Raw genomic sequence first — 27104 nt, 5'->3', positions numbered from 1 at the left:
AGCACTGTGGGTCCTCGGATTACCCCCCCAACGTGTGTAGATATGACTCAGAGGGACCCCCCCCCCCCCAACGAGTGTAGATATGACTCAGAGGGACCCCCCCACAATGTTTGTAGATATGGCTAAGAGAGACCCCCCCCCCCCCCACAACGGGGGGACCCACCAATATTTGGCGGGAAAACATCGTGGTGAGTCCGCATGTCCTTTGCCCCTTCGACAAAGGTGAAAACGAAAATGTTGATGATGCCAATGACCGAACCTCGAACTACGCCGTGAACGTACAAACTTTGGGCTAAGCATCGGATCCGTACACGCCATCGGCGCAGAGTTAACGTCATTAACATTCGGGAGAACGTCGCTTCTCCGTGACGACGTTGAGAGGGGGGAGGGGTGGAGAACTTCATCTGGTATTGGATCCTTAACACCTGTTTCATGATCACCCCGAGATCTCAATGTCCTGATCGTGCATTGTCTTTGTGCTGTTCGCCTTTTGCTCTCCTCTGGTCTAACTGTTTGAGACTTGGCTCTATAGAAAGATGTCTCTGGTGTGAACCAATCAGTTTCAAAGACAATGCATCATACACTACCAGAGCATGTTTTCTGCTTGCATGTTCACCACAAGCATATGTGGTTAAAGCAGACATGATTCCTTACAAAATGGTTTCTGTTCGGTGTTTAAACATCTCAACACAACTGTTTTATTGCCAGAAAGGTTAAAACCTATTCTTATACTGGTAGGAACCTCCTGGTTACACCAGCCCACAGGGGATTATTGTGTCCGTCCGTCCATCGTGCAGGGAGGGGCTGAGTGGGGAGGGAGGGGCTGGGTGGGGAGGGGAGGGTGGGGAGGGGCTGGGTGGGGAGGGGCTGGGCGGGGAGGGTGGGGAGGGGCTGGGTGGGGAGGGGCTGGGTAGGGAGGGTGGGGCTGGGTGGGGGCTGGGTGGGGAGAGGCTGGTCACCCCGTGGTGCCCTTATAAAACTCAACGTTTCACCTACTCACGCCGGCTTGTGCCCGCCCTCACAGTCGGGCATATTTGCGGAATACACCACGCTGCCGTTGACCCTACCAGCGCCCTCCGCAGGAATGTGTTATTGTGATGCTGGCATGGGAGGTCCCACGATGGATCCTCTCTGTAATCTACCAAGGGGCCACAGGGGAACCGTTCGCGAGTACGATTCAAGATCCGCAGTGCGACTGCGGCCCTGGCTCTGCCTCGGGGGGGGAAGGGGACGCGGTGGCTCTTACATACATTTCTTCCGTGCCGCCCCGCAGTAGTGCCGCTTGCGTCCATCCCCGCCGCCTCCGTCGTCGCCGTCGTCGCGAGGTCCTCCTCCGGCTCGTCGTTTCCCGGTCGGCGACACTCGCCGCTCGGCCGCGCGCCGGTAGAGGACGTGCGGAGGGGCGGCCACCGCTGCCGCCGCCGGCCGGCTGATGTTGTGCTTGCGGGCCAGGTGGTCGGGCAGCGGAGATATGAAATATTCCCCCGTCGATGTGCGTATCAATCCGGACTGCGAAAACAGATCGGTCGGGGGCGGGGTGGGGGGTGGAGGTGGGTTAGGGGGGGGACACTTCAGCGAGTGTCGTCATCGACATCATTTGGTTGTCATCGTTGTGACGATCGTCGCCGTCATCGTGACGATTACCGCCATTGTCGTCGTGACGATCACTGCCATCGTCGTCATGACGATCGCCGTCGTCGCGGTGACGATTGCCACCCTCGTCGCGGTGACGATTGCCACCCTCGTCGCGGTGACGATCGCCGTCGTCGTCGTCGTGACGATCGGTGTCGTCATCGTTGTGACGATCTGTTCACGTTTTTGTTTTTTGTTTGTTGCGGTTGCACCCGATTCAAAAGCCGAATGGCTCACAGGGCTACACCTAAATAAATGAACTTGAACTTGATCACCGCCATCGTCGTCGTGACGATCGTCACCGTTGTCATGACGATTGGCGTCATGGTGATGATCGGCGTCGTCGTGATGATCGCCGTCGTCATGGTGACGATCGCCACCGTCGTCGTGGTGACGATCACCGTCGTCGTGGTGACGATCACCGTCGTCATGGTGACGATCGCCACCGTCGTCGTAGTGACGATCGCCACCGTCGTCGTCATCGTCGCTACCGTTTTGACCATCGTCGGTGCTGTCGCCGTCATCGTACTCAACGGATTTGTCAACAGAATATTCTGACGAGAATCGGTTTTACCCGTTCTGGCAAATAAAAACAGAAGATGTTCAAACACCAAACAGAAACCTTTTTGCAAGGAATCGTGTCTGCATGAAACACGCATGCTTGTGGTGAACATACAAAAAAAACATCTTAACACCTGTTTTATTCATCATACAGGTTTTTTTGGGTTAGATCGCGTAAATATATAAATGCGTCGTTAAACCCACCACCACCCGACACAGCCAATTAGTAAGGTTTGTCACGTAAACAGAACGTGCCAATTCGTTACTAGTACAGCACACCGGTGTGTCGTTCTGTTTACGTGATAAACCTAACTAGTTGGCCGTGTCGGGTGGTGGTGGTTTTAACGACACATTTATATTTATGCGATCTAACCCAAACAAATCTGTGTTATGGATGATATTGGTCGCTAAAGCCTACGCGCTAAACCTGCTTTATTGTCATAAAGGGTCAAATCTATTCCTATTCTTTGATACTGGCAAGAGAGCTTCCATGTCAGACTATCTTTAATTGGCTTTGTCATCATCATCAACGTCATTACCATGACTATAATTATCAACATCGGTCACCATCACCACTGTCATCGCTACTGCCCACCGCGGCCGTAACTGTAATTTTTGTTTCACCAACATCATCATCATCGTTGACAACAAACTGTCTTGTAGTAGTTTGTCCGGAGAAAAAACCCCAAATCACACTATCACGAGAACACTGCGTCCTAACACTCATTCAGTTAAAGAGATAATGTTGCTAAACGGGAACTGTTGAGTAATAATCCCAAAGAAATGTTGATATCGCTCCAGCAAACAATAAGCAATGCTTGCAAATCCAATCATCTTCATACTCATAACAGGCGAGCAGACGATGCAAGTGATTTCATTACATGTGTACAGAAATTACTATAAAACAAATCATGTGATTAATTCCTCGACCCTTGGTAATTACAACAGTCGCCAAAATAAATTGAAAGCAAATTGGCAATTATATGCCGATTTTGACCCAACACCTTGAGCAAATTAAGTCTTGTCCACTTGTTTTTTTTAATATCTCCCCAACTCGATTTACTTCATCCCACCTAGAATCAGAAATAAAACAACTCCACCACCACAGACCGCTTGCTCGAGCACACAATTCAAGTTGCACACAACTTCATGACATTTAGGGAGACATTCATGGGACCGTCACAGCCAGATTTGCTGCATCAAGTGCTCACTTGATGCAGCAAATCTGGCTGTGACGGTCCCACCTGATGACGGAGACTTGTGTTGCCTCCGAAACGTCGTGATTTTTATTTTATTTGACTTTTATTAATTTTAATGTTTTACCTACGTGACTTTACCGGAAAAAACCTAAGAATATGAATCCTTGCAGTCACGAAAGCTTCAAATCTAGAAAGATCTGGGATCCCAGCACGCCCTCTGCACCTCCAATAAGCACGGTTGGTTCCGTACGGTGCAAACAAAGTTCAACGCACACACACACGTACACAATAACGCACAGAAGCACATTTGCATCACAGGGGGAAGTCGCTTTTCTTTTCTTTTTTTACTACGCAGCCATAATCACTCACGATGTAACCAAAGCCACGTGTGGTTCCGTGGTAACATTGGCCAAGAATCACGTATTGCACATCCACAGCGTTAATGTATTTGCATTGTTGCTCTAGAAGAGGTTATAAAACCTACAACTGGGGCAAAGTCAATTCTGCACAACTGGCATTTCTCAGGATTGCAGTGAGATTTTTGGCCATCATGCTTTTATATATATACACATTATGTTGGTATGTACCCCTGTGGGATGACTTCATTTTTGTTATATTTATTATTATTTTTCTTTATCGCGTTTGCCTTTTTAAAATACAGCTGGCATACATTTCTGGGTTGAACTTTGCACTGATGCGTCAATTAAGTTTAGACGTTTGCGGCTGAGGCTTGTGTTGGAACGTATATTAATCATTGTTAGTGGTCCATATATTTTGTCGGGGACAAAAACGAGTCGTTAAAAAACATTGATACGATTCTGCAAAATCACCTGTCTTGTATGTATGTTACTTGTGAATTTACTAAAGTTCCGAGTATGGCATTAAGTGCCACTTAAGTACATTATGGATGTTTTTGTTTTTTATTAACCTTACTCTTTGCTGAGAAACCCAATGTTCATCTGAAGGCAACATTCTTTTGTACGAAACGGAATCTTTCCAACATATTTGTCTTTTTCCCCAATCGCATTCTAAGCTGTGTTATTGGCATCATGTCATGGGGCAAAATAAAACAAAACCTCATCTTTATTTTTATTTTTCTTGCGCTGATTTTCTCTGCATGTGCACCTTTCTTAAGCTCTGAAAGTAATCACTGGTACAGCAATTTACATCTATTTTTTTCTTTCAAAATGGTCATGTTGAAATGAACCAGGTTAACCCTAGAAGAGTCAATACATGTTTTCTCCATGAGTTTCAGAACAAAACGTTATGAGCCCCTCTGACCCAAACCCTTGCGACCTTGGAAATTAGCTCGTGTCCTGCCAGATAAAAAAAAAATTGCGATCCATCTTCTTGTCGTCCTATCTCCTGGTACGTCATTCTACTGTGGAAACCGATAGAATATATCAACAACAATTAGCTCATCCATCAATTGAATTCGCAATTGTTTCTTAGTGATGATCGGTATCGTGGGTTACACTCTACAAGTGACATGTTATAGCTTATGAATATTTTGGGAGAGTCTACAATTGTAGGCCTTGACATTTAGAAAGCATTTGATCATGTCTGACATTCCGCACTATGTTGCCAATCTTCCATCATTTGGCAGCCGCTTTGATCTGAAAGCTTGGATTCTCTGGCGTTCTAACCGATAGGCCAAAACGTACAGTAGTTGATAGTCGCAAAAACTGATACTTTCACCATTAAATGTGGAACTACACAAGCATCTGTTTTGTCTCCAACATGTTTCGTGTCTTAATTAACGATGTCTTAACACTCACAAAACAATGACATACCACGTCATGCATAACACTCATTTAAATGTTGATTTGAAGCTTTCGTGACTGCAGGAATTCATACTCTTTGGTTCTTTCGGAAAAGTCACGTAGATAGAAGATTAATAGATCACGACGTTTCGATCGCAACACAAGCAACCGTCATCAAAGAGTACTCATTTTACATCTTAGGCTGAAAGTGAGTGGGCATTTAGCTGCCAGGCACACAGATAATTCACTATCAGTCACCACTGACTTGAATACGACCGTTAATTGGACTGACAAAATCCTGATGCTCAACGGGAAAAAAAAAACCGTCGATGATAATATCACGTAAGTCCGTCAATTCCGCTGTCAAATTCCTCACGTCATATTAAACGTAGATATTCGTATCTGAAGTTAATCCATTCATATGCTTGGCACAACAATATAATTTGACCTGTCTTGGAATGGCTCTACGACTCATCTGGCTAGGTTCAATTTTTCCACGATAAATCCTCCGGTAACTCTAAAACAATTACTCCTATACAAAGCACTTATTTGGTCTAAACTGGAATCCTCTTGCAATGTCTGTGGTGGAGAAACACAGTTTCTACCTCGCTCGCTCAACAGCGTTGAGTTGCTTTCTTATCACTCATCTATAGCTATGACCAATAATATATGGTCCCTCCCATTGGCTATGCAACTCCGATATGCACGGTTGGCTTAGTACGTACGGTGCGAAAGAAGTCCAACATACATGCACAAAGTTCGGTATCTTGGAGAAATTCCGCAAATAATAGGATCAGTTCAAAGTTGCCAAGAAGCGCTGCTCTTAAAAAAGTCACATAAGAGTGTCTTGCTCAGCGATTAACGAGAACCAGCCTAAACAAAAATGTCTCATGATGTCAAATCATCAGCCCGCATGCACGTTCGCAACCCTGTCTGAATGCTGATAATATAATTATATATGTGTATATAGCACCAATAGAAGGGATGCCCTTTAAACAGATCAAGTCCTCAAAGTCAAACATAAATAAAACCCGGTGACATCATGACACGGTATCATAAAATGCAGGACACGTATTTATCTTGCAATTGATTTGTTTCAAAGATATTTACGTGGGAAAAATCTGCTGAGTTAAAGATGAATGCATCTTTTAAAATACAACTTGTGTCCTACTCCCAGTGAAGAATGATGGATTTTTTTGCAACGAGCTTAAGAGAAAAAATAGAGAACTGACAGTGAAGTCTCCTAAAAATACAGGATGAATATATATTTCAGCATATTTAACTTTGTGTGTGTATGTCTGCTGGGAAAGACTGTTGACACAACTAGATCTCATCTAGAAGACTTCTACAGCAACTACTTTGATCTTTTTTTAGAATTTATAATTTAGGTAGGAATCATATGACAGGAACTCAGAAATTACTTGATAGTACTATAATGCTCAAGATACATGCATCAAATAATATGTATTAGAATACCTCATTTAATATATTTACGTAACTTTATTTTGTATTCACCGCAATGTCAATCAAATATTTTTATTAGTGAATCCAATCACCAATCAAATGTTTTGAGAATGTGTCTCAATCATAATATTAACAGAGCCCCTATTTCGATTTAAAGCTTTCGTGACTGCAGGGATTCATCTTCTTGGTTCTTTCGGTAAAGTCACGTAGAAGGGAAGTAATAAAATAATAAAAATAAAAAATAAGACATAACAAAATAATTCTCACGACGTTTCGGCCACAACACAAGCAACCGTCCTCAGGTGAAAAATGCGTTGTGGCCGAAACGTCGTGAGAATTATTTTATTATGTTTTATTTTTATTATTTTATTACTTCCCTTCTACGTGACTTTACCGAAAGAACCAAGAAGAAGAGCCCCTATTATTTATACAGGAACGCTCCAGTGAGTCGAAGAACCATTTTACAGGAGGGTTCTGCATTGGGATGTTTGTGCCAATCCCATTAAGTGGGTGGAAACCAGAGTACGTGGAGACAACCTACACACGCATCCACGGAGAAAACACTCCACACGTTTGGATTCAATAATCCACTGCTGTACTGCCATCTACCGAGCACCTCACACCACGACTACACCATCTCACATTCCCTGTCAGTCTTCCATCCAATTCATCCCCATGCAACAAACGTGCTGCATTTGAAGATCTGGTGAGAGATTTGGATACATTCAGTGTGCTTCGGTTGTAGACAAGGGCGGGCGAGGTGCATTGTCACATCTAAAAAATAAATTAACCCGTAAAAACAAAGTTTTTCACTATAAATCCTTTATATGCGTGTTCAATGGGCCACAACCCAGCCCACATTGGTCTTTGAAACGGGCGGCTAGAGTCCTCTCGTCCTCTGACTTGAGATGGCTGCCACCTATGGGTCAGATGATTGCCTGCCACCATTAAGCAATTGGTAATTAAATATTTAAAAAATTACCTAAAAAGTGTAAAATTTAGGAATTTTTTTTCACGAAAAGAAATTGTCACGCACAACGAGTCAGTGTGCAAAATGTCAGCTCGATTGGATCACGGGAAGTGGGTTAAAAAACGACCGAAAGATTTGCACGGTCGTAAGCGCGCAAGCAAGCGAACTTAATATAAAGGATTTAAAAAAGGCCACGCACAAGACCGCTATGCGTAAACGTCACACCGTAAGCCAGCCATCTGGTATCGACGAGGGTTTGGTGGTTCACGTGGTGCCTCCTTGATCAGGCATGCTTGGTGCCAGTGCTCATCTCTGTTGGAGGCTCTGAGCTGGCTGTAAGCATTATATGTTACTATGGCCGGGACCAGTTCTATCATTGGGCTGTGAACATACACGTGTTGTTGTTGTTGTCGGCCTGTAACTTTCTACTGCCGAGCAAAGCCTGCCCCATGCTCTTCCGTTCTCTTCGGTGTCCCCACATGCTCCTGTTCGCTCATGGCCCACGAACCGGGACTTCATCTCGCCGCTGCAATCTCTTCCGTCGTTTTCCCTCGGCTTCTCTTCCCTTCTCCCGCGGTGTCCACTCCGAGTTTAAATTTTGTGTCTCTCACCTCTCGCCAGTTATGCTCATGACGCATCCTGCCTGCCTCCCCCACCCACCCCACTTGCACTCAATTGATTTCGATCTGACAACAGCGTGCTCATCATTGGTGAGCCCTGTTGTTTTCCTCATTTCTACATTCCTATCTTTTGTCCACTGTTCGTGTGTCAGGATGTTGAAACCACCTTGAAAACTACTCGACATATTTGGCAATAACACTGCCTTAAAAATAAACATCTATAATCCGCGAAATTACGAGCAACGGCCTTTCTCCAGAGCACATTTGAAGACATCGTTACTTTAGGGAAGTTGATATTCCCTCATGTATTGAGTTTTGCTGTTCTTATTATTATTTATTGCTTGTACACCACTGCCAACGCAGCATCACCAAATAACAATACTGCATTTAAAACCGCTGCATCGCGGTGGCTAGAGTCACGGTAACATCGCCACCGAAACCGCACAATTCCACCACCGCCAGCAACGATCCAGCATTAGCCCCAGCACGTCGCGAAAAAGGGAGAATGGCGAAACTGGCAGAGGCAACGGCGTGAAACGTCACAGCCGACGGGACGTTCACGTGCAGGGGAAAATGACCTCTTTGGTGCGTCCGCCAACTCGTGGCAAAACCCTACGCTGGCCTCAATAAAAGTTGCGAAGAGAAAGTACCGTACAGCTCGGACACCAACATGCAATGAAATAAACATTGTGTTGGCAATAAAAACATTTATCTCCCATCCCTGTGGGGGGGGGGGGGTCCCTTAACCATAATTTCTAGCATGTGCAAACAGGTTATTTATTTTGCTGGCAATATGAATGTTGTACTCTAGCAATAAAAAATATATATGGTTGCAATAACGTTCAGATTTAAATGGCATCTGCAGCAACCGCAGCGCGGTATTTTCTCGTCAACCTGAGCAATGTCTCAGCACAAATCGCTCCATGTTACCAATCAGATGACGGAATTTGCTCTCTGACCATCACTCACATATGTAGCAATCACTCACATGAGATGCTTTTACAATATTCGTAAATTACAAATATTATTCCTAGAGTTAAGTAAGCATTGATAATTAAATTACTTGGGCGGAGTGGTGGCGCGGTGCTTAGCACCCTGCACTCATCAGCCCAGTGATCCGAGTTCGATTCCCATACCATATTCAAGAGCCGAATGGCTCACAGGGCTATACCTAAGAAATGAACTTGAACTTGAACATCAGTGGTGGGTGATTTACGAACCATCGCGTGGCGTACCCAGCCCGCGTTGACCAGCACGGTGAAGTTTGGTGAAACAACCTTCATGATTGACATAGTGTGGCAAGGCTTTCATCTAACACTGGACTACCAAGCAGCTGTTATTGCTGTGGTCTGGGACTCTTCCTGTTGTTATTGTTGCTGACGTGCACCAAGCTTGCGCTTAGTGTTGAACGATCTGCAGTAATTTGTGTACTTATGCAATTTGTACTCGTGTACTTTATTGATTTGTATTTATTTATGTTTCTTGACTTTACTTACATATGCCCTAGTTTTCACTCCTGTCCTGTTTTTGTATTGTTTGTTTGTTTGCTGTTGTTAACGTGCTACCCCCCTACTGGATATCTGTTGAAAAGAGCTTCATAGCTCATCGGATTCCTCCAGGAAAAATAAAGATTCAAATTTTTTTTTTACATCTCGCAATTCAAAATAATTCAGCAAATAGATGAAGGCCTCCTCACGTCACATCGGTCAAGGTCTCTTTGACCATACTTCACCACGCTGATCAGTGCGCTGCTGAAGGGGGAAAGGCAGAACCAGTTCAGATACCGATTGCCACTGCTGTTAGCTGTGGCCGGAAAATTGAACTCGGGTCGCCGGGTTCGCAGAGCAATGCGCTTACCAACGTAACACCGTTCCACTCTGCAATTCATTATTAATATTTAAAGTACTACATGCATTCACGATATATTCGCCTGTTTTGAGGCTTGAGGTAACACACACACACTGTGTGCATGGAGATCCATTGCATGAGCCCTCTTCAAAGTCGCATGCTTGTTGTCACGAATTTTATGGTCCACAAATGAGCCGATACAAGCCACGCTCCATCGTATGTTATTTTCCTCGCGTCGAACGCGACTTTCATTTACATTGTTAACACTGCGCATACGCCGGTCTAGCTGTGGCTTGGTAACTGGCCAAGTGTCCTCGAGGCAAAACAGCTTTATATTCTGCAGCCAGCATTCGTCAGCCCGAGGGGTCATTTGCGACTGCACTCTGATGGCAAGCAACAGGAGTAGAGCTCGCGTGTGCATTGATGCGCGCGTTTAAACAGGTGTCTCTGGAGATTTCTGATGGAGATGCCAGATGAATGTTTTAAATTCGATTTGTATGCACCTGTGTGGTGGTGGTGGTGGAGTGGTTACGAAGCTGGTAACTTGGGTTCAATTGCCCAGGTTATGACGAGCGTCAGTGGGGAGTGCCGTCTGAACCTTTTCCTGGGCCTCCTCTATGTCAACTCGGTGTTTAATGAGTACCTGGTGCAGTGTGTAAACATCAGCACTGGGGAGGCAAAGGTGGCTGGACGTGCAGCTGCTAGCCACACCGCCCTGTCGTGCCGTTCACGTGTGGAAGGAGTGTGTGGGTGTTCGAACATCATACCACGATCCCCTCTGGCCCACGTTTGTTTCATAATCCTACAAATCCGTACAAAATAGCATTTGTACCTGGACTCTAAAATATCATCATGCCCTTTTGTTCTTTATCCATTGGCTGCCAGGTCCGTTCTGGCAGCCAATCGTCCACGTGCACATCTGCCTTGCCTGATCTAGTGCGGTGATATTCTTAGGCTTTTTCGGTAAAGTCACGTAAGTAAAAATTTGAAATTAAAATTAATAAAAGTAAAATAAAATAAAAATAAAAAATCACGACGTTTCGGAGGCAACACAAGCTTCCGTCTTCAGGTGGAACCGTCACAGCCACGACAGCTGTATCAAGTAAATGAGAGATTACAAGAGCTACCACTCCGTATATATAATGGTTGAGGGGGGAAGGGCCCGGAAAGGCACACTTTTTTATTAATATGGTAAGAAAAAACCTAAGAATATGAATCCTTGCAGTCACGAAAGCTTCAAATCTAGAATTAGTGCGGTGACATGTTCCTGCTCAAGCCCGCGGGTATTTAAGCTGCATTCGCAAACTCCATGCTGCGCAACTCATTTTTGCTCTCCCGCCCTGAACGAACGCTACAGGAATTGCGCAGACTTCTGATACGCACACCGTTTCAATGAGGATCATTATTGCTGTGCAAGGTTTTCACCGTGGTGCGCGTCTCGCTCTCTTCGGCAGGAACTGACGCTCGCACGCAGCGCGGCGAGCGAAACATCAGACATCAGGCCGAACAACACGAGGCATACAACCTGAAACCACGTGAGGGTGAATATCCAAACTCGAATTTCTGAGATAGCGCGACTGCTACACTGTGCTTATTGGAGGCTCAGTCTGATCTTCAGGGTGCTCTCAAATTATGCAACTGCAATTGCAACAACAAAAAAAGAGCTACCACAACCGCAGGAAGAAAACAACATGTTGCTCAGAATGACAAAACTTAACACAGCTGGTTATGTTTTAGGCAACACTGTACTGTAGTGGATTCTGAACGTGTGTCACTGCTCAAATCAAGAGTGGGACGGTGCTCAACTCTGCTTACAGCGCTCAGACCACGATGAAAGAAATTCACATTCACATGGCGGGGGGGGAAATATTTCTCCATGAGAAAACTGATGTTGATTTCCCGCAGTGTCACAAATTGTATCGGTCACACAGAGGTGACCAGCTTGGGTTGACCCCATACAAGTTGCGCAAGTGACCCACTGGAGTGTAAATAACGGTTTGTATTTTCCCACATGCCAGCATCGGTATTCATTCTGTGAGCGGCGTTCAAAAATATCCATACAACTTTTAAAATGCTTATTTATTTTTCAAGAAACACCCAACTTAATATCGATTTTTATGGTAAACAAACACGTTTTAGAATTAGTTGTGCATCATTTTGAAATGTAAGATGTTTCAGCTATGGCATTATCCTTCAGTGGATTTACTGTTGCTTTTCACATTGCAGGGGCCTTTTTTATTAAAAGAGGCATAAATTATAGGGTTGACCTGTTGCCTTTGTGTTAGGTGACTAAAAAGCTAAATTAATAATAATATTGTACACTACTTACCTTTAAAAGCATCCCCCGAGTCTTAAGACTTTCTGTCAGAAGGGTACTGCATTGAGAGGTTTGGCAACTCTGTTAATGATTGTTAGCAACGTGGGAGGAAACCAGAGCATCCAGAAAAAAAAAAACCTAAGTTGGCCAATGATCCAAGATTGTCACGTTTACAAAGATGTCCTTTTCACGGGCCACTGCGTACATCAAAATTCTGACTGATAAAATCTCCTCGCCGGTTGATCAAACCTTTTCATGACCGAATGCAACATCAGCACGCGACGACGAATTTGCTCGAACTGCTGCGAAATCTGAGCGGATCAAAACTTGTGCTAAGACCGCACCCAAAGTGTTGCCTCCATCTCCTGGCGCTTGAGAGGGCTCACAGCACCTGGTATGCACTGGTGGTCACCCATCCAATGACTACGCATGCTCAACCCTCGTTAAGGTCTCCAATATCCGAGTAGACCAAGCACGTTCAGATAGACCTCGGCAAGGTAAGGTGATTGTACCGTTTTTACCGGGTAAAAGGGTAAAGGTAAAGGTGTCGAAATGCCAAGGGGTAAGGGTAAAGGGTAGGGTAAAAGGTAGGCTCGTTGCTTTTTACACTTTTACCTTACTTTGCCGAGGCCTACGTTCAGAGCAATGCAAGTCTTCAGTTGAATACTGACCAGTAGGGGCTCACAGCAGCACATGGAATGCTCAACTTAGTTTTAAAAAGGAAAAAAAAAACGTCACAGGGATAATTATTACCAAAGTCCCTTTGAAGACTTTGCAGAGTGCTACATTTCATTTTCTGAAATATGGAGGTCAGTATGCCAGGCCCTAAAAACAGAGCGAGTATGTTATCTGTACACCCACACTAGCGCACCGAGTTCAAAGGGGGGGGGGGGGAGAGGGTACACTTTCTATAATGTTATACATTCCAAACACGGACTTCCTAATTTACAATACCCAAAACATGGGGATACGCTTTGTAAAATGTCATGCTCTTACATAATGGTGCCTAGGCTCGAGTGCGGGAGACAATAATAACTGTAGAGATGTCAGATAGGCATCGGAAATCATCTGTGTTGATCAAAGCAGCCCAGGGGCCCTTATGTGGACGCAACAAGATTGAACACGCCCATAGTACACTTCATGCAGAATTGTAGCACTGCAAGTCGGCAGTTTTTTTTTGCCGAGTTTACAATATGTTTATTTTTCTAAGTAAACGTTAACACGACCCTTTCTCGACATTCTCATTACTTCTACCCCAAGACAGGATTGCTGTTGTTGGAAATTTCTTGGGGGGGGGGGGGAAAACTCGCATGTTGTTAAGCTAAACGTGCTCTCAATTTGCTAGCCAACCCCTTGGAGTAGAATTTACAGATCTATCAAGCCGCAAACCAACATACGTCTTGGATAAATTAATTCCAGGGACGTTCTCTGGATTGATTTAAGGAACCATGTTCTTATCCATTTCGGGGCTCAGGGACTCGCCAATCGACGGCCCCTAGCCAAACAGTTAACCAATAACACAGGCCCCAAGGGTTAATGGAACTTTTTGTAGAATAGTTACTTGCGGCGGGTTTATCCGCACATATCTGATCATCTTTCGGACTGTCATTAATCATTCAATGTGAGAAAAAAATGATAGTCAGCATAGTTATATATGGGCTTAAGAGTCACCTGTTTCAACCATCCCTGCAATCCACAACACATGGACAATCTCAAACTAAGCACACCAATTACGAATGAATGTGTGCATTATATGAGTATATATAACGATCTATCATCACTCCTGGGTGAATAAAACGAGCACCACTTTGTGGGGAGTCAACAATAGTCATTCTACCATAGGAATGTGGAATTTCCACACTGGATCACAGATAACAATAGAGATGAATGCAACCCCATTGACTATTCGAATAAATGTTATGTTTTACTTAACTATTAAGAGACAATTCATGAAAAAGAGAGCAGTGGTGCAGTGCTTGACGTATTTCGCTATGAACCTGGAGACCCGAATTAAATTCTAAGCCAGGGTTAAAATCAGTGGCTAGTAACATCTAATTATACCCATCCTATCCGGAATATTTGAGACCAAAACTGAATATTTCATGGAGAAAGCCAGCCGGCCAGCCAAAACTTCAGCCATTTTTATACTTCATGACAGTAAAAAAAATAATCCTGTTCTATTTTACTTAACCCGTTATTCATTCAGTAGTGAAATCGAGTGAGCAGGTGGTGCAAATGCGCCAGGATCCACAGGCCAGAGAGGGGCAGATTCACAAAGCCTACACAGAGATAGGTGAAGGTCGACTGAGAGCCCCCACCCCTCCCAATGCCAACTTTGCTCACGCTACAACGTCCATCGCATAGGTTCACTCAAGCGACAATGTAAACACCTCTACAGCAGAACTTCCCGTCACCCCACAACCTCCCCCCCCACCTGCCCCACGACGCGCGTAGCCGTTGCTCGGTAGCTACTGACCAGCCCGTCGCACGTCGAGACGGCTACGGAGGAGCCCTCCATCCCGCGGAGCCTCCCCTGGTAGTGACAGCTCCTCTGGGCTGGCGACACGTCCACCCTTCGGACCGCGGCGCCGGACGACGACGACGACGACGACTCGTCTCCCAGCACCGTCACGCTGAAGCCCGGCGCCAGCAGCCACGGCGTGGGCTCCAGCTCGAGGCTGAAGTCCTGGCCCGATCCCAGGAGGCGGTAGCGCAGGAGGCCATCGACTCCGGCCGTCCCCAGCGAGCGCTTCTGCCGGCCGGACGAAGGTGCGAGCACGGAGCCGTCGGCGTCGACCTCGACCGGGTGGACCAACTCGTAGTCTGCAACAAAAGGGTCGAGGTCAAGAGGTCGCGTTCGACGCCGCCACGCATCGCCAATCGCTTCCGTCCCACTGGCAGATGGTGCCGCGTCCGAACGGTTGACGTGGCATGAGATCCGAGGCAGCAGTTTCCCGATGAGTCGAGGTCAAAGGAGGTTGTCGTCCACAATGTTGTGGATTCCGTGACAGCGCACCATTGCCTCTTTCCCTCTGCAACATCACACGCCTGACCTCCAATGTCTACTCATACAATAGCAACATCATCGTCGCCACCACCACCATCTATCTGGCTGTGGGTGTTATTCTTGTTAGTTATGCAGTCAGCACATCCTCCAAGGACCGTTTTGACAGGACCCACAGTATCCCACAATCTGGCTAGTAACTCATAATCGTTGATTCAAATTGTTTGGTTTCTTCCTGATGCACGTATTGAATCGAGCACGTTGGAATTGTTTATTTAAAGCGAATGGAAATGATAGGGAACTGATGTAACGCTCGCTTAAGGTAATGGAGCAAATGAGGCTAACACATGGGATTTAAAAAACCTTGAGAGACATGCAAATCGAACAGGAGACACAATATCAGAAGCAAATAGTTAATTCAGATAAAGGCACGGGATGATGACAATTGACGTCTTCCCCTTGGTTCCAAATCACCAGACGTCCACATAGCAACCTGTAGAGGGACTACTCGACTTACGACCGTTCAACTTACAAACTTTCAAAGATACGAACAAACCCGTCCGTATGTCCAGTCGCCTGTCCGAACCGAGAGTCGTAAGTTCAACCGCCGATAGATGGCGGTGGAGGCATCTACATCTACAGAACGAGAAGAACCAGTGGCATCTACATCTAGAGGAGATAATACAAATTGTAAATCCATTCCCGGTGTTTAGTCTATATGCCGTACAAGATGTTTGAAATCGACAATAGTAAAGTTGGACTTACGAACAAACCTCTGTAGGCTGAACTCGTTCATAAGTAGAGTCCCTGTATTGGATACCTGTATTGGTAAGCGAACTACCCTCCATGCTGCACACATCTCACCCATCACAGCTACCTCCTCATGATTACATATATCCTATTGTGAACTTCCAAGTTGCTTTATTGGGGAGAACAGAGGCCCGGTGGTCTGTGCACGGCGCTCTCGACCCACAGACCTGGGTCCAATTCCCAGCCTTGACTAAGATCAGTGGCAAATGAGATCTCACCAACACGCACTGACCAGCACGGTGAAGTATGATTAAATATCACCCATGACCGATATGTCATCGGGAAGCCTTTATGCATGAAGTATATTGACAATGGAGAATTACATATCTTTTTTACATATCACAATAAACTAGATTTTGAAGAGCGGCCAAGATGATACAAATCAAACATATGTATCCTATGTGTAAGGAATAACGCACCACTCGGTGTCAGCCCCTCATCGATCTCGGACCAGTAAATTAAGCATCGTCTCGGAGCAAGTCAAACTGTTATTGTGTAATGAATGGACTGGCCCCCAGGCATAGGAATGTGGATTTAGTTCCACTGCCTCAGGACCACCAACTGATACGAGCACCATGCAATGTTCACTTGAGCAGAAGAAAAAAAAACGACTTTGTTCGCGTGTACAATAAACAGAGGCGTGAGTTAGTTAGTTTAAGTACTGATTCAATGAAATTCGCTAGACTCACAAATACATGTATGGCTCTCCATGAAATTGTTCTTATTCACAGTGCACTCAAAATATGGGAATGGCACATTTGAGAATCTGGTGATAAAACGAAAGAAATATATTTCACACTGTTAAGTTGAACGCGTCACTCTTAAAAATGCCTGCTCAATGCCAGACAGCGATAGAAAACAGCTGCACTCGGATGAGAAGAGTGGTATTCAGGCACAAAGTGAACCAGTAAGATGAGCGGCGGCCAAACAACGGGACTTGGAAAAGACAATAGAATTAATAAACCGAACATGGGCAGCGTGTTATTGAGGAGTCACTTCGGAATTGTACAGACAGGTCCTTCCCACGGCATTGAAACCACCGCTGGACATTCATACCCACTTCTCATCCCACCACAAGCGATAACATTACTAACATCAGAGCACATTGCCATATGCAGGATAAAAATAATATATTTCGTTTTTAGCATCCAAAATCAAAAAGGCCTCCCTACTCAAATGAGTGTGCGTATCTTGGTTGGCGGGCTTATGCCAGTTATGTAAATACCACATTCCTGTGACGGGTCCCTGTTTATACACAGGACAAAGCGATGACGGCAACAAACAAAAATGGTATTCTTTATATTCAGTTTAAAGGAATGGTGGTATTGATGAAACCCTGACGGGGATTTAAACTCGGCACTTTCGCACTGTCAGGTGAGCTCTCCAATCACAGAACCAGGTTAATTAATTCACTTGCCCGAAAATGTCAATCACATTTACTTTGGTATTTCTGTTAATGATTGGGCATTGCAATTATATTAATAGAATGACTGTGTGTTGGCCTCCAGTGAACACTGACCCCTGTTACTAAGTAAAGAGTACAACATAGAAAATATATATATATATAAAGATCCCCAGTATAGCCTCGGCAGACTGTTGGGGCAAGTACTGTTAGCGAGCACCTATGAATGCCGGCACGGTACACGAGAAGGTGGGGTAGCCAGCGCAACGCCCGACCACCTTTGTCTCTCCAGTGGCGATGTTATTACACACCGCACCAGGTACTCGTTTGAGGCTGAGTCGACCTAGGGGAAGCCCAGGACCGGTTCAGAAAATTATTGCCACTGGTGTTGGCCGTGAGCGGGAATCGAACTCGGGTCACCAGGTTCATAGCGCAGCGCGCTGACCGCTACATCACCACTGCGAAAATAGTTTAAACACACACACATCTGGTGTCGTTAACAGTGGGTAATGCTCAGAAAATAATACACGATGACTATTTAATAATTTATCACTATCAGTTGTGTTCTTCGGTTTGATTTGAAACAGACTTGGATCCAGTATACAGATGTATAATAAGACTTGGATATCTACTTAAACGTCCTGCGGCGTATAGGATCCTTGAAGCAAACTGTCAGGACCGTTTCAACGATGAAACCATCAAAAAGTGGTAAACAAGACGGCCACACATGGTCAAACAGAAGACATTCAGAGTTGCATTTAATCGTCAAAGTCATAAGCGCATGGCAAACAATGCCCTGTAAACTAACTGTAAACCCTCGTTTAAAAGGGCACCCTAAACATTAATCTAATCTCCCAGTGACAAAACTTGTTCGGTGTTTATTGGCCTCTGGCGGTCCATAAACCAGTCGAGCGCCAATTAATGTGACCAGGAGGTGAAGCTTAAAAGCCGACGGGGGGGGGGGGGGAGAACGCAAAATGCATGGCCACGACAACGACTCAAGCGACGCTGACGATGCCAACAGAAAAGCTTCAAGGAGCGGAGGCACGCAAGGGGGTGGGTGCAACGGTGCGATGTCATTCGTTTCTCGAGGAAAAGAAAGGCCAAAGAAATCGCAGTCACTGGCTTACGTTCAAATACGTTATCTGAGCTGTGCAATTGTCAAGACACACACACGCACCTCAATGTCTACACTCGTCAGCACGTGCCATCGATTCGTCATACTCGCTTGTCACCGACGCCGTTTAAATGGCCACAGAACCGCCGACATCAACCCACGGTCTTCCCTCTCCTTTCGTGTGGCCGATGTACAGCCACAATTTGACATTTCAGGTGGTCGCGCCGGATAATTGCCGCGTCGGGGAGCAGCAGCGGAGAATGCGTCGCTGCTGCTGCCACGTCGTCTCTCCTTCGCGTCTGTGGATCGGGGCAATGCGTCGTGACGCGCTGTACGGTCCGTTCTGGACGACCACAGCCGCACAACCGTCTGGATAAATTTTAATTGTCCATTTGTGCATCAGGAATCCGCGCCCGCTGTCTTTGGCGCGGATGCAGTTTAGGGTGGCCCAAGAAACCTACGATAATAAACCTTCGTTACCGCTCCAAAAACCAGTGGCGTGGAGTCTCTGCTCCACAGGGCACGAGAGGAGTCCCTTCACCCAGCGGCTCTCTCAGCATTGTCTTTGAGTTGTGCGCCTTTTGGCGTCATCTGGTCCAACACCATGTGAGACTAGGATCTAAGAAAAGCTGTCTCGGGTGTGGACCAATCAACTTCAAGGACAGTGCATATCATTATCAGAGTTATGTTTTTTGTTTGCATTATGACTGCAGGTATTGTGGTCTATGCAAACATGACTCCTTGTAAAAAGGTGTCAGTTTTGTTGCCAGATAGAAGGGTAGAAAAACTATTATCATATTTTTACTGGCAAATGAGGTTCCAATGGTATACGGGGGTCTTTGAATGTACTAGACAATTGTATCGAAGCGCCTGCAGTACTTAGAATAGCGGGCAGGTGGCGCTGTAGATACAATGCTCAACTTCCTATCACAACGCTGTGATTTAAACTCCGAGTTGGTGATCGTGTCATCCCTTACGTGTGCTTCTTAAACTTGTTTTCGCACCCTACCTAGCCGAGCATGCTGCATCATCGGAGTTGCGGGACTGTCACTTTGTGTGAAGTTAATGATGGCGGTTTCTTCCCAGGAGAAACCGGACCACTGCTGTGAGAATGTGGAATTTCCACCAATTGGCTTCAAAGACCCAAGACAGGTACGAGCCATTTCCCGTTTGCCATTTAAGCAAAGAGACAACTTGGGACACGTCTTCTTGGTTCTTTCGGTAAAGTCACGTAGAAGGAAAATAATAAAAATAAAACATAATAAAATAATTCTCACGACGTTTCGGCCACAACGCAAGCAGCCGTCTTCAGGTGGAGAACAGGTCTGTCGAAAAGGCAGAATCTGACCTGTTTTCCAACTGAAGACGGCTGCTTGCGTTGTGGCCGAAACGTCGTGAGAATTATTTTATTATGTTTTATTTTTATTATTTTATTATTTTCCTTCTACGTGACTTTACCGAAAGAACCAAGAAGATGAATCCCTGCAGTCACGAAAGCTTTAAATCGAAATTTAACTAGGGCACGCTTCAGCACTCGAACGCGTACGCAAATAAAGTGTAATTTTATTTGTGTTGTTGGGTTAGATCTCTTAAATATATAAATGTGTCGTTAAACCCGCCACCAACCGACACAGACAACTAGTAAGGTTTGTCACGTAAACAGAACATGCCTATTCTTGACGAGTACAGCACACCGGTGTGTTGGAGAGTAAACCCACAACATGCTAATTGTCTGTGCTGGGTGGTGGCGGGTTTAACGACACATTTATACGTATGCGATAATACCCAAAAACCTCTATTGTGGATAATATTGTTCGCGAAAGCCTCCGTGTTAAACAAAGTGTATTCAATCTTGATTTGAAGCTTTCGTGACTGTAGGAATCCATACTCTTTGGTTCTTTCGTCCAACATCAGCGTTCCACCTGATGATGGACGCTTGTGTTGCGCCCGAAACGTCGTGATTTATTTTATTTTATACCTACGTGACTTTACCGAAAGAACCAAAGAGTATAAAGTGTATTCATTCGTGGTGGTGCCACAGTGGTGTGACGCCTAACAACACTGGACTTGCATGTAAATATGTCTGCTGCCACAATGATTACTAGATCGAATCGATCTCCTGGTGCAAGCAGTTGGATCAGGAGAGCAATATTCTTAAGTCCTTCCCCACCTCTCTTCACCTAGCAATATAAATAGGTATACACACGTGTGAACACTCCCACCTCTTCCAATACGTCTAGGCCCGCATGGAAGAGTAGGCCAAAACACCCTCCAAAGAGAGTATTGCCTTGAGCCCTCTTCTGCCCGGCGGTGATTGTTGGCAGGCAATTGCAGGGCTGCACCTTTGCCCCGCTATTTTCACTTCACAACCCAAGCCTCGCTCGCAAAAGTGACTTTCATCGCAATCGGCTCCCGCCTGGTTGTAAACTAACGTTCACGGGTGCACGCGCATGCAAGTAACAGCGCGTGCGTTAAGGTGAGCATGTGGTGGTCGAACGAGCAGTCTGTAATAGAACTACTGCGTTGGCATTTCGGGTCAAACGAGCAGTCTGCAAGAAGAGGAACTGCGTTGCAATTTCGGTGACTCCCTCTCCTGGCTGCAAATGGACATTTGCATCTCCGTTTTGAAATGTAAATGTCACGGGAGGGACTGCAGTGTTCCAAGAAGCATCATAATTCCGTGTATTGCCATGAAGCAATCACCCCTGGGTCAAATACACACGCTTTGAACATGGCCAATGCATAAATCGCACGAAGGCTGCTGCTGCTGCTGAATAAGGACGCAGGGAAAAAGTTCAACAAAAGCATTTCAAGCTGGGGGGTTTTGTAGTGCATGCGCGCGTGTGTGTGTGTGAATGTAAGTGTACAGGGGAGCGGTAGTGTAGTGGTTAGCGCGCTGCACTACGAACCTGGCGACCCGGGTTCGATTCCCGCTCACGGCAAACACCAGTGACGATTATCTGAACCGGTCCTGGGCCTCCCCTAGGTCGACTCAGCCTCAAATGAGCACCTGGTGCGGTGTGTAAACATCGCCGCTCGGGAGACAAAGGCGGTCGGGCGTGGTGCTGGCCACCCACCCCCTCGTGTACCGTTTCGGCCTTCATAGGTGCTCGCTAACAGCACTTGCCCCTACAGTCTGTTAAGGCTATACGGGGGATCTTTGTATCTTTGTTTGAATGTAAGTGTGGGCTTGCACAAAACTCAAACAAGTTTTTTCCTCTCCTCTTCTTCTTCAATCGAGAGTGGAGATCGCAAGGATATCCCCCATTGTTAACGTCAAGCCAACGCATCGCACGTCGCTCGCACGACACAATAATAACGATAATAGCAGCAACACCAAAACACAAATACTTGGCATGCACTTCAAAGCCAACGACGGGCCTTTACAAAAAGAGCCAATCACCTCCACACCACGTGACTTGTGCAAAGGTAGTGACCAGACTTGCCTCCCGTGAAGCAGAAGCAACGTGTGTGCACATGTGTAGCTCTTTAGAAGAGCTCTCCTTCAGTGGAGGCCTCACTGCCAGCAGTGGTATGAGCAAGTAATTGCAGGGCTGCACCTTTATCTTCTCCCGACCACGTGTGTGCATGTTTGTGTGTGTACTTTATATACTTGTGGGCAGCAGCAGTGCAGCGGGTCGCGCTCTGAGTTACAAAACCGAGGAACCGAGTTCGATTCCAGCTCACGGCCAACACCAATGACGAACATCTGAACCGGTCCTGGGCCTCCCCTCGGTCGACTCAGCCTTAAATGAGTACCTGGTGTGAATTGTAAACATCACCACTATGGAGAAAAAGGTGGCCGGGCGTGGTATTGACCACCCACCCCCTCGTGTGCCTTCATATGTGCTCGCAAACAGCACTTGCCCCAAAAGTATGTTAAGGCTATACGGGGGATCTTTGTCTTTGCAAGAGCACGTGTGGGATATGGTGGATCAGAATGTTACGTGCTGCAGACTCAGTGAGCCGACATGTGCATAATTGGTAAGTGTTGTCTGAACCTCTCCTGGGCCTCGCTTATGTCAGCTCAGCCGTGAATGGATAACGTACCTGGTGGCAGGGCCACCTAGTGGGCGGGTTTTGGGGTGCAAAGGGGGTCATTTGCCCCCAGGTCTCACGCAACGGAGTGCCCCATAATGGCCCTGGTTTTTTTTTTGTAATCGCTAATGAATTCTGCTCCCGGGGCTTCATTGGAACCTCTGCCAGGTTGGGGTGATGTGGCCAACTTAAAGCAAAGAGACTGCAACGTTAACCCGTGCCTGGTGCTTTGTTGTGGTGGCACCTGCCCATGCTCGCTAACAGTCCCCATGCATCTGCATGCTGTACGGAGAAACAAGACACGTGTTTCTCTGTGCGTGGCACTGGCGGGTAGAGCATTTACCTGTGCCAAGCCCCAGGCTTTCATCCGCTAAGAAATCTTCGTTGCTGTGGGAGGAGTGTCTTCCGACGTCCGTGTCCTTCGAACCTGTCGTCTGAAAATCAGATTAAGGTAAACGATAATTGAAGGTTAGAGTATTACACATTTTAAATACTGCAATAACACGAGGCCTGCTCTTCCTCCTCTGACCTTCCTTGCACGTCCGAGTATCACGGTTGGCTACGTACGGTGAGAAAGACGTTCAACACACATATTTCGTCTTCTCTTCTCTAAACAAACATACAGTATCCGAGAATACGCCTCCCCTTGTCCCGGTCGTGCACATGTGCCCTTGTTTTTAAGAGCGTCTAGAAATCGCGGTTGCATTTAGATGCTACACAAATCACAATTGTTTTGCATCAACGCAGCAAAAAAAACTAAATAAACCGATTGAACTTTAATGTTTATGCCAACAAACTCGGTTTCCAAATCTGTATTTAATGACATGCTGTCATCTCTGGGTCATTGTTTGCCGATGTGGTCCGTCTTGGGTTGTTGTGTTTGAGGCACGCAATCGTTGCGCACAGTTCAATGTGTGCAACAGTTTAGACGTTATTCCAAAAAGGGATTTGCGAGCGCTTATGTTTTTAGGGACCCTTCAGGAGAGTCTAGACAACTTTCTGGTGCATTAAAAACGTGCAGCTCTACAGCTACATCGTCAGCATGCCATGGTCAATCCATTGCTGCATAAAGGCTGCCACGACCTTTCATGACCCTGCGATGCCGTAATCCACCTAGCAACCTGCACATGACCTGATTTCATCACTCCATCTCCCAACCGGACGCGTCCTCTTGGATGTGTTACACGTTACATTACCTTAGAAAATGAATACTTAAAACTCAACAGTGTCTTATTTTTCAACGCATCTTTTAGGGCATTAACATTATTACTATAATGCTTACAATAACCCACATGAAGTGGTTCCAGTACATTGGTAACTGAATGCAAAGGGCCATCAACAATCATATTAGCTGCAAATAAAAGTGTCTCCTTCCTAAAGCATGAGATGGGGCGGCAATCTTCTCCACTGGCGAGCATAAAGCCAGCCGTGGAAACTCCACATTCCCCTGGCAAGGTATTTGTCCAACCATTGGCTCTCCCCAATATTGACTTCCCAGAGAGTGGTGGTTACTTTATGTATCCCAGGTATACGATTGCGAATAGAGGGCTCTTAACATCACCAAAACGAAAAATCGGCGACAAACGGAATAAGCCCCTAGATTGCCCTGGCGAGGAGAGGCAATCGGTTTGGGTGCCGAACTTGCGAGCCAAGCGAAAGCGAGCCCGAGCCAACTCACCAACCACGATCAATGCCCCTCTCGTTGACAATGACCCGTTCCTGACCCATACCCAAGGCAATTCACAAAAGCCACTTACTTTCCTCTTTTAATTTCGCTTGTCGGCGGTGCTGTTTCACAGCGCCACCTGCTCGGATATTGGATTTTTACAGAAAGGTGCAGGTGCAGTCCTGCAACTGCTTTCTCACGCTATTGCTTGAAGGAGGGCCTCCGTGAGAGGGGGGTTTCTAAATTAACGGGGAAAAAAAACTTCCTTCGGATGGCACCTTAACCGATTCCACGCTGCGCGAGCCAGACATCTTGGGAAGAGGTGGGAATACCCGCACTCTACCCCAACCACTCGTAACCTCCCGATAGACTTAACTGCGGTGTTATCACCGCCCGACCTACGCACACACGTATACTTATAGAGCATGTAATCACAAGCATACAAGGTAAAGGAGCAGCCCTACAATTGATTGCTCATGCCAATGCTGGCCGATGGGCCTCCACTTAGCGGGAGCTCTGGAGAGACCCCCCTCGGGTAAGCTGGCCTACTCCTCTACGCTGGCCGGACGTCTTTGAAATAATGCATTGCACGCATTAAATGCCATCCCTTTGGTCAGCGGAAGACAATTGGGGTTCATCGCACGTGCCACGTGCTCGCATGGCATTGCGCACACGTGCGCAGTAAAGACGAGGGACGTGGACAAATTCGTGTACACACAGTAGAGACGTTACCTACGCATAGACGATATTTTTTTTTTTAAACGGCGATGTCACGCCTGCACCTGCAGCACACATTTCCCACGTGTCACGCCGCATATCAACCCCACCGCCGCCTTATCCACACCGCGCTCCACGATACGCCGCCGAAATTCGCGTTCAAACATGCGGCATGTGCATGCCTCATGCGCAACGTACTCACCACAACTCTCCACCCATCCCCCCACCGCCACCACCACCCCCCCCCCCCCAATGCCCCCTCCTCTTTCCCTATTCATCCGAGGTCCCAGCCACTTGCCTGAGCATTTGTTCCACACGCCTGCCACAGCGCGACCAGCAGCGGCAAGAGCAGCAGCAGCATCATCAGCAGCAGCACGTGGCGTGGAAGACGGGCAGAGGTGATGCAGGACGCCTCCGGGATGGGCTGATGGTCTCTCTGATCCGAGGTCCCCATGGAACGACGAGGCGTAGACTTGACTCAGGAATCCAACTCTCGGACTCAACTTACAAGCTCACGCTGGTGCATTGATGATGCCCGCCGCTGCTGCTGCTGATGATGGTGTTGGTGCTGATGGTGATTATGGTGGCGATCGGTGGTGGTGGTGGTGATAATGATGAAGACACCGCCGGCATGAGTATGTTGAATTTCAAGATCGTCGTCGTCCAGCTGTGAAGACAAGAAGTCCCAGGCCGTTCGGCTTGGAGCTCTGATGCTGCTGCTCCTGCTGCTGCTGCTTCTGATGAAGAACATTGGTGGCTGGGGCGGTCTTCAAGGCGATGACACCATTCTGGTCGTGGTGGCCCGGAGCGCACACCGACAGAGACGCGCTTCCATTCAGCGCCTGTGCTTTACGCATTCATAGAGCCCAGCAGCGGTGCCATGCTCGGTCAACTGTATCGCCTGTTGTAACACACGTAGATATATGTGTGTGTGTGTGTGTTGGCATGTATATGTTAAAGTACATACATGATTGTGTCCTTGCCTGTTCACTATTCTCTGTCTAGAGCACGCGGCCCACGGGCAGTTGCTAAGTGCCCTCGGAGGCAACGGAAGGCGGCTCTGTTTTCATTAAGGTCGCTCTCTCGCAGACTCGAGGAACGAACTCCCTTTTAATCACGCAGAGCGTGGTGGTGGTGGTGGGTGGCTCATCCCCTCCCTTGGTTTTGCGGCTTGGTATCCACACCCACCAAAACCTTCTCCCTCCACCCGCCCCACAGCCACCCCCACAGCCTCTCTTTAGCCTCCAACCCAACACCCACACACACGCACACAGCCATCCATCCACACACACACACACGGAGCTTAGCCTCCCACATGCACCCCCCAACGCACCAACCCCCACTCACTCACCCACCCACCCTTATCCCTCTTACCAGCGCAATCTATCAAACCTCTTGCCTCGCTTTGATTTCTATTGCCCGTGTAGTCTCACTGAGCCTGCTCCGTTCCTCAATTACCCAGGGCCGAGCAGCGAGCCAGCCTCTTAAGGAGGCCAGAGTAAAACAAGTTTGCCAAGTGATCTAAAGAGTCTGTTCATTTCAATAATTACTAACATAATTGCGTGCCAATAACTGGCAGTCGTCAAACTGAAGTACACATTTCCATGTTTTGTCAAATTCACAAAACATGAACTCAAGGGTGGATATTGATTGTGCGTGCATTATTATTGATTGCAAAACAAAACTGTGGCTTTAATAAACAAACACTTGCTAAAGAATCCTATTGCCCTCTATGGGTTTATGCCTGCCTAAGCATTTTGGGAAAGGTGGAGAAATGCAAGACTGATGATGACAACTCGGGCTTAATTTTTCGCGGAATATTATCCGCACCTCGACAACCCGGAAACCCCGGAGGGAGGCGTATTGTCCAGGGTGGGAGTTGGGGTTGTTCTTTTTTCCGGAGCTCAGTACCTGGCCAACTCGATCAAAATATTAGTCCTGATTACTTCTATTAGTAAATCCTTTATATTAAGTTC

At 46.6% G+C, this 27104-nt stretch overlaps 1 protein-coding gene across 3 annotated transcripts in view; it reads right to left on the bottom strand.

Annotated features, from left to right (window-relative positions):
- Positions 1-26244, bottom strand: part of LOC133340501 (A disintegrin and metalloproteinase with thrombospondin motifs 18-like) — a 119540-nt gene extending 93296 nt beyond the window's left edge. For 2 of the 3 annotated variants that reach the window (XR_009754906.1, XM_061548802.1), the window contains exons 1-4: positions 25427-26244; positions 23089-23179; positions 14851-15197; positions 1251-1509 (exon numbers count right to left, since the gene is read on the bottom strand). Coding sequence is in view for 2 of the 3 variants with exons in the window: in XM_061548802.1 (XP_061404786.1) it covers positions 1251-1509; positions 14851-15197; positions 23089-23179; positions 25427-25582 (853 nt within the window). In the remaining variant the exon portion in view is untranslated. Of the gene's footprint in view, positions 1-1250; positions 1510-1644; positions 2006-14850; positions 15198-23088; positions 23180-25426 lie in introns of those variants that run through there. The other variant, XM_061548803.1, reaches the window with a different exon arrangement.
- Between the last annotated feature and the right edge of the window lie 860 nt (positions 26245-27104).

The sequence above is a fragment of the Lethenteron reissneri genome, chromosome 9 (genome assembly GCF_015708825.2).
Source record: "Lethenteron reissneri isolate LAM-NWPU_2019-01 chromosome 9, ASM1570882v1, whole genome shotgun sequence".
Lineage (NCBI taxonomy): Eukaryota > Metazoa > Chordata > Hyperoartia > Petromyzontiformes > Petromyzontidae > Lethenteron > Lethenteron reissneri.
The sequence above is the reverse complement of the archived record's forward strand: the minus strand, read 5'-3'. Positions and strand labels throughout refer to the sequence as shown.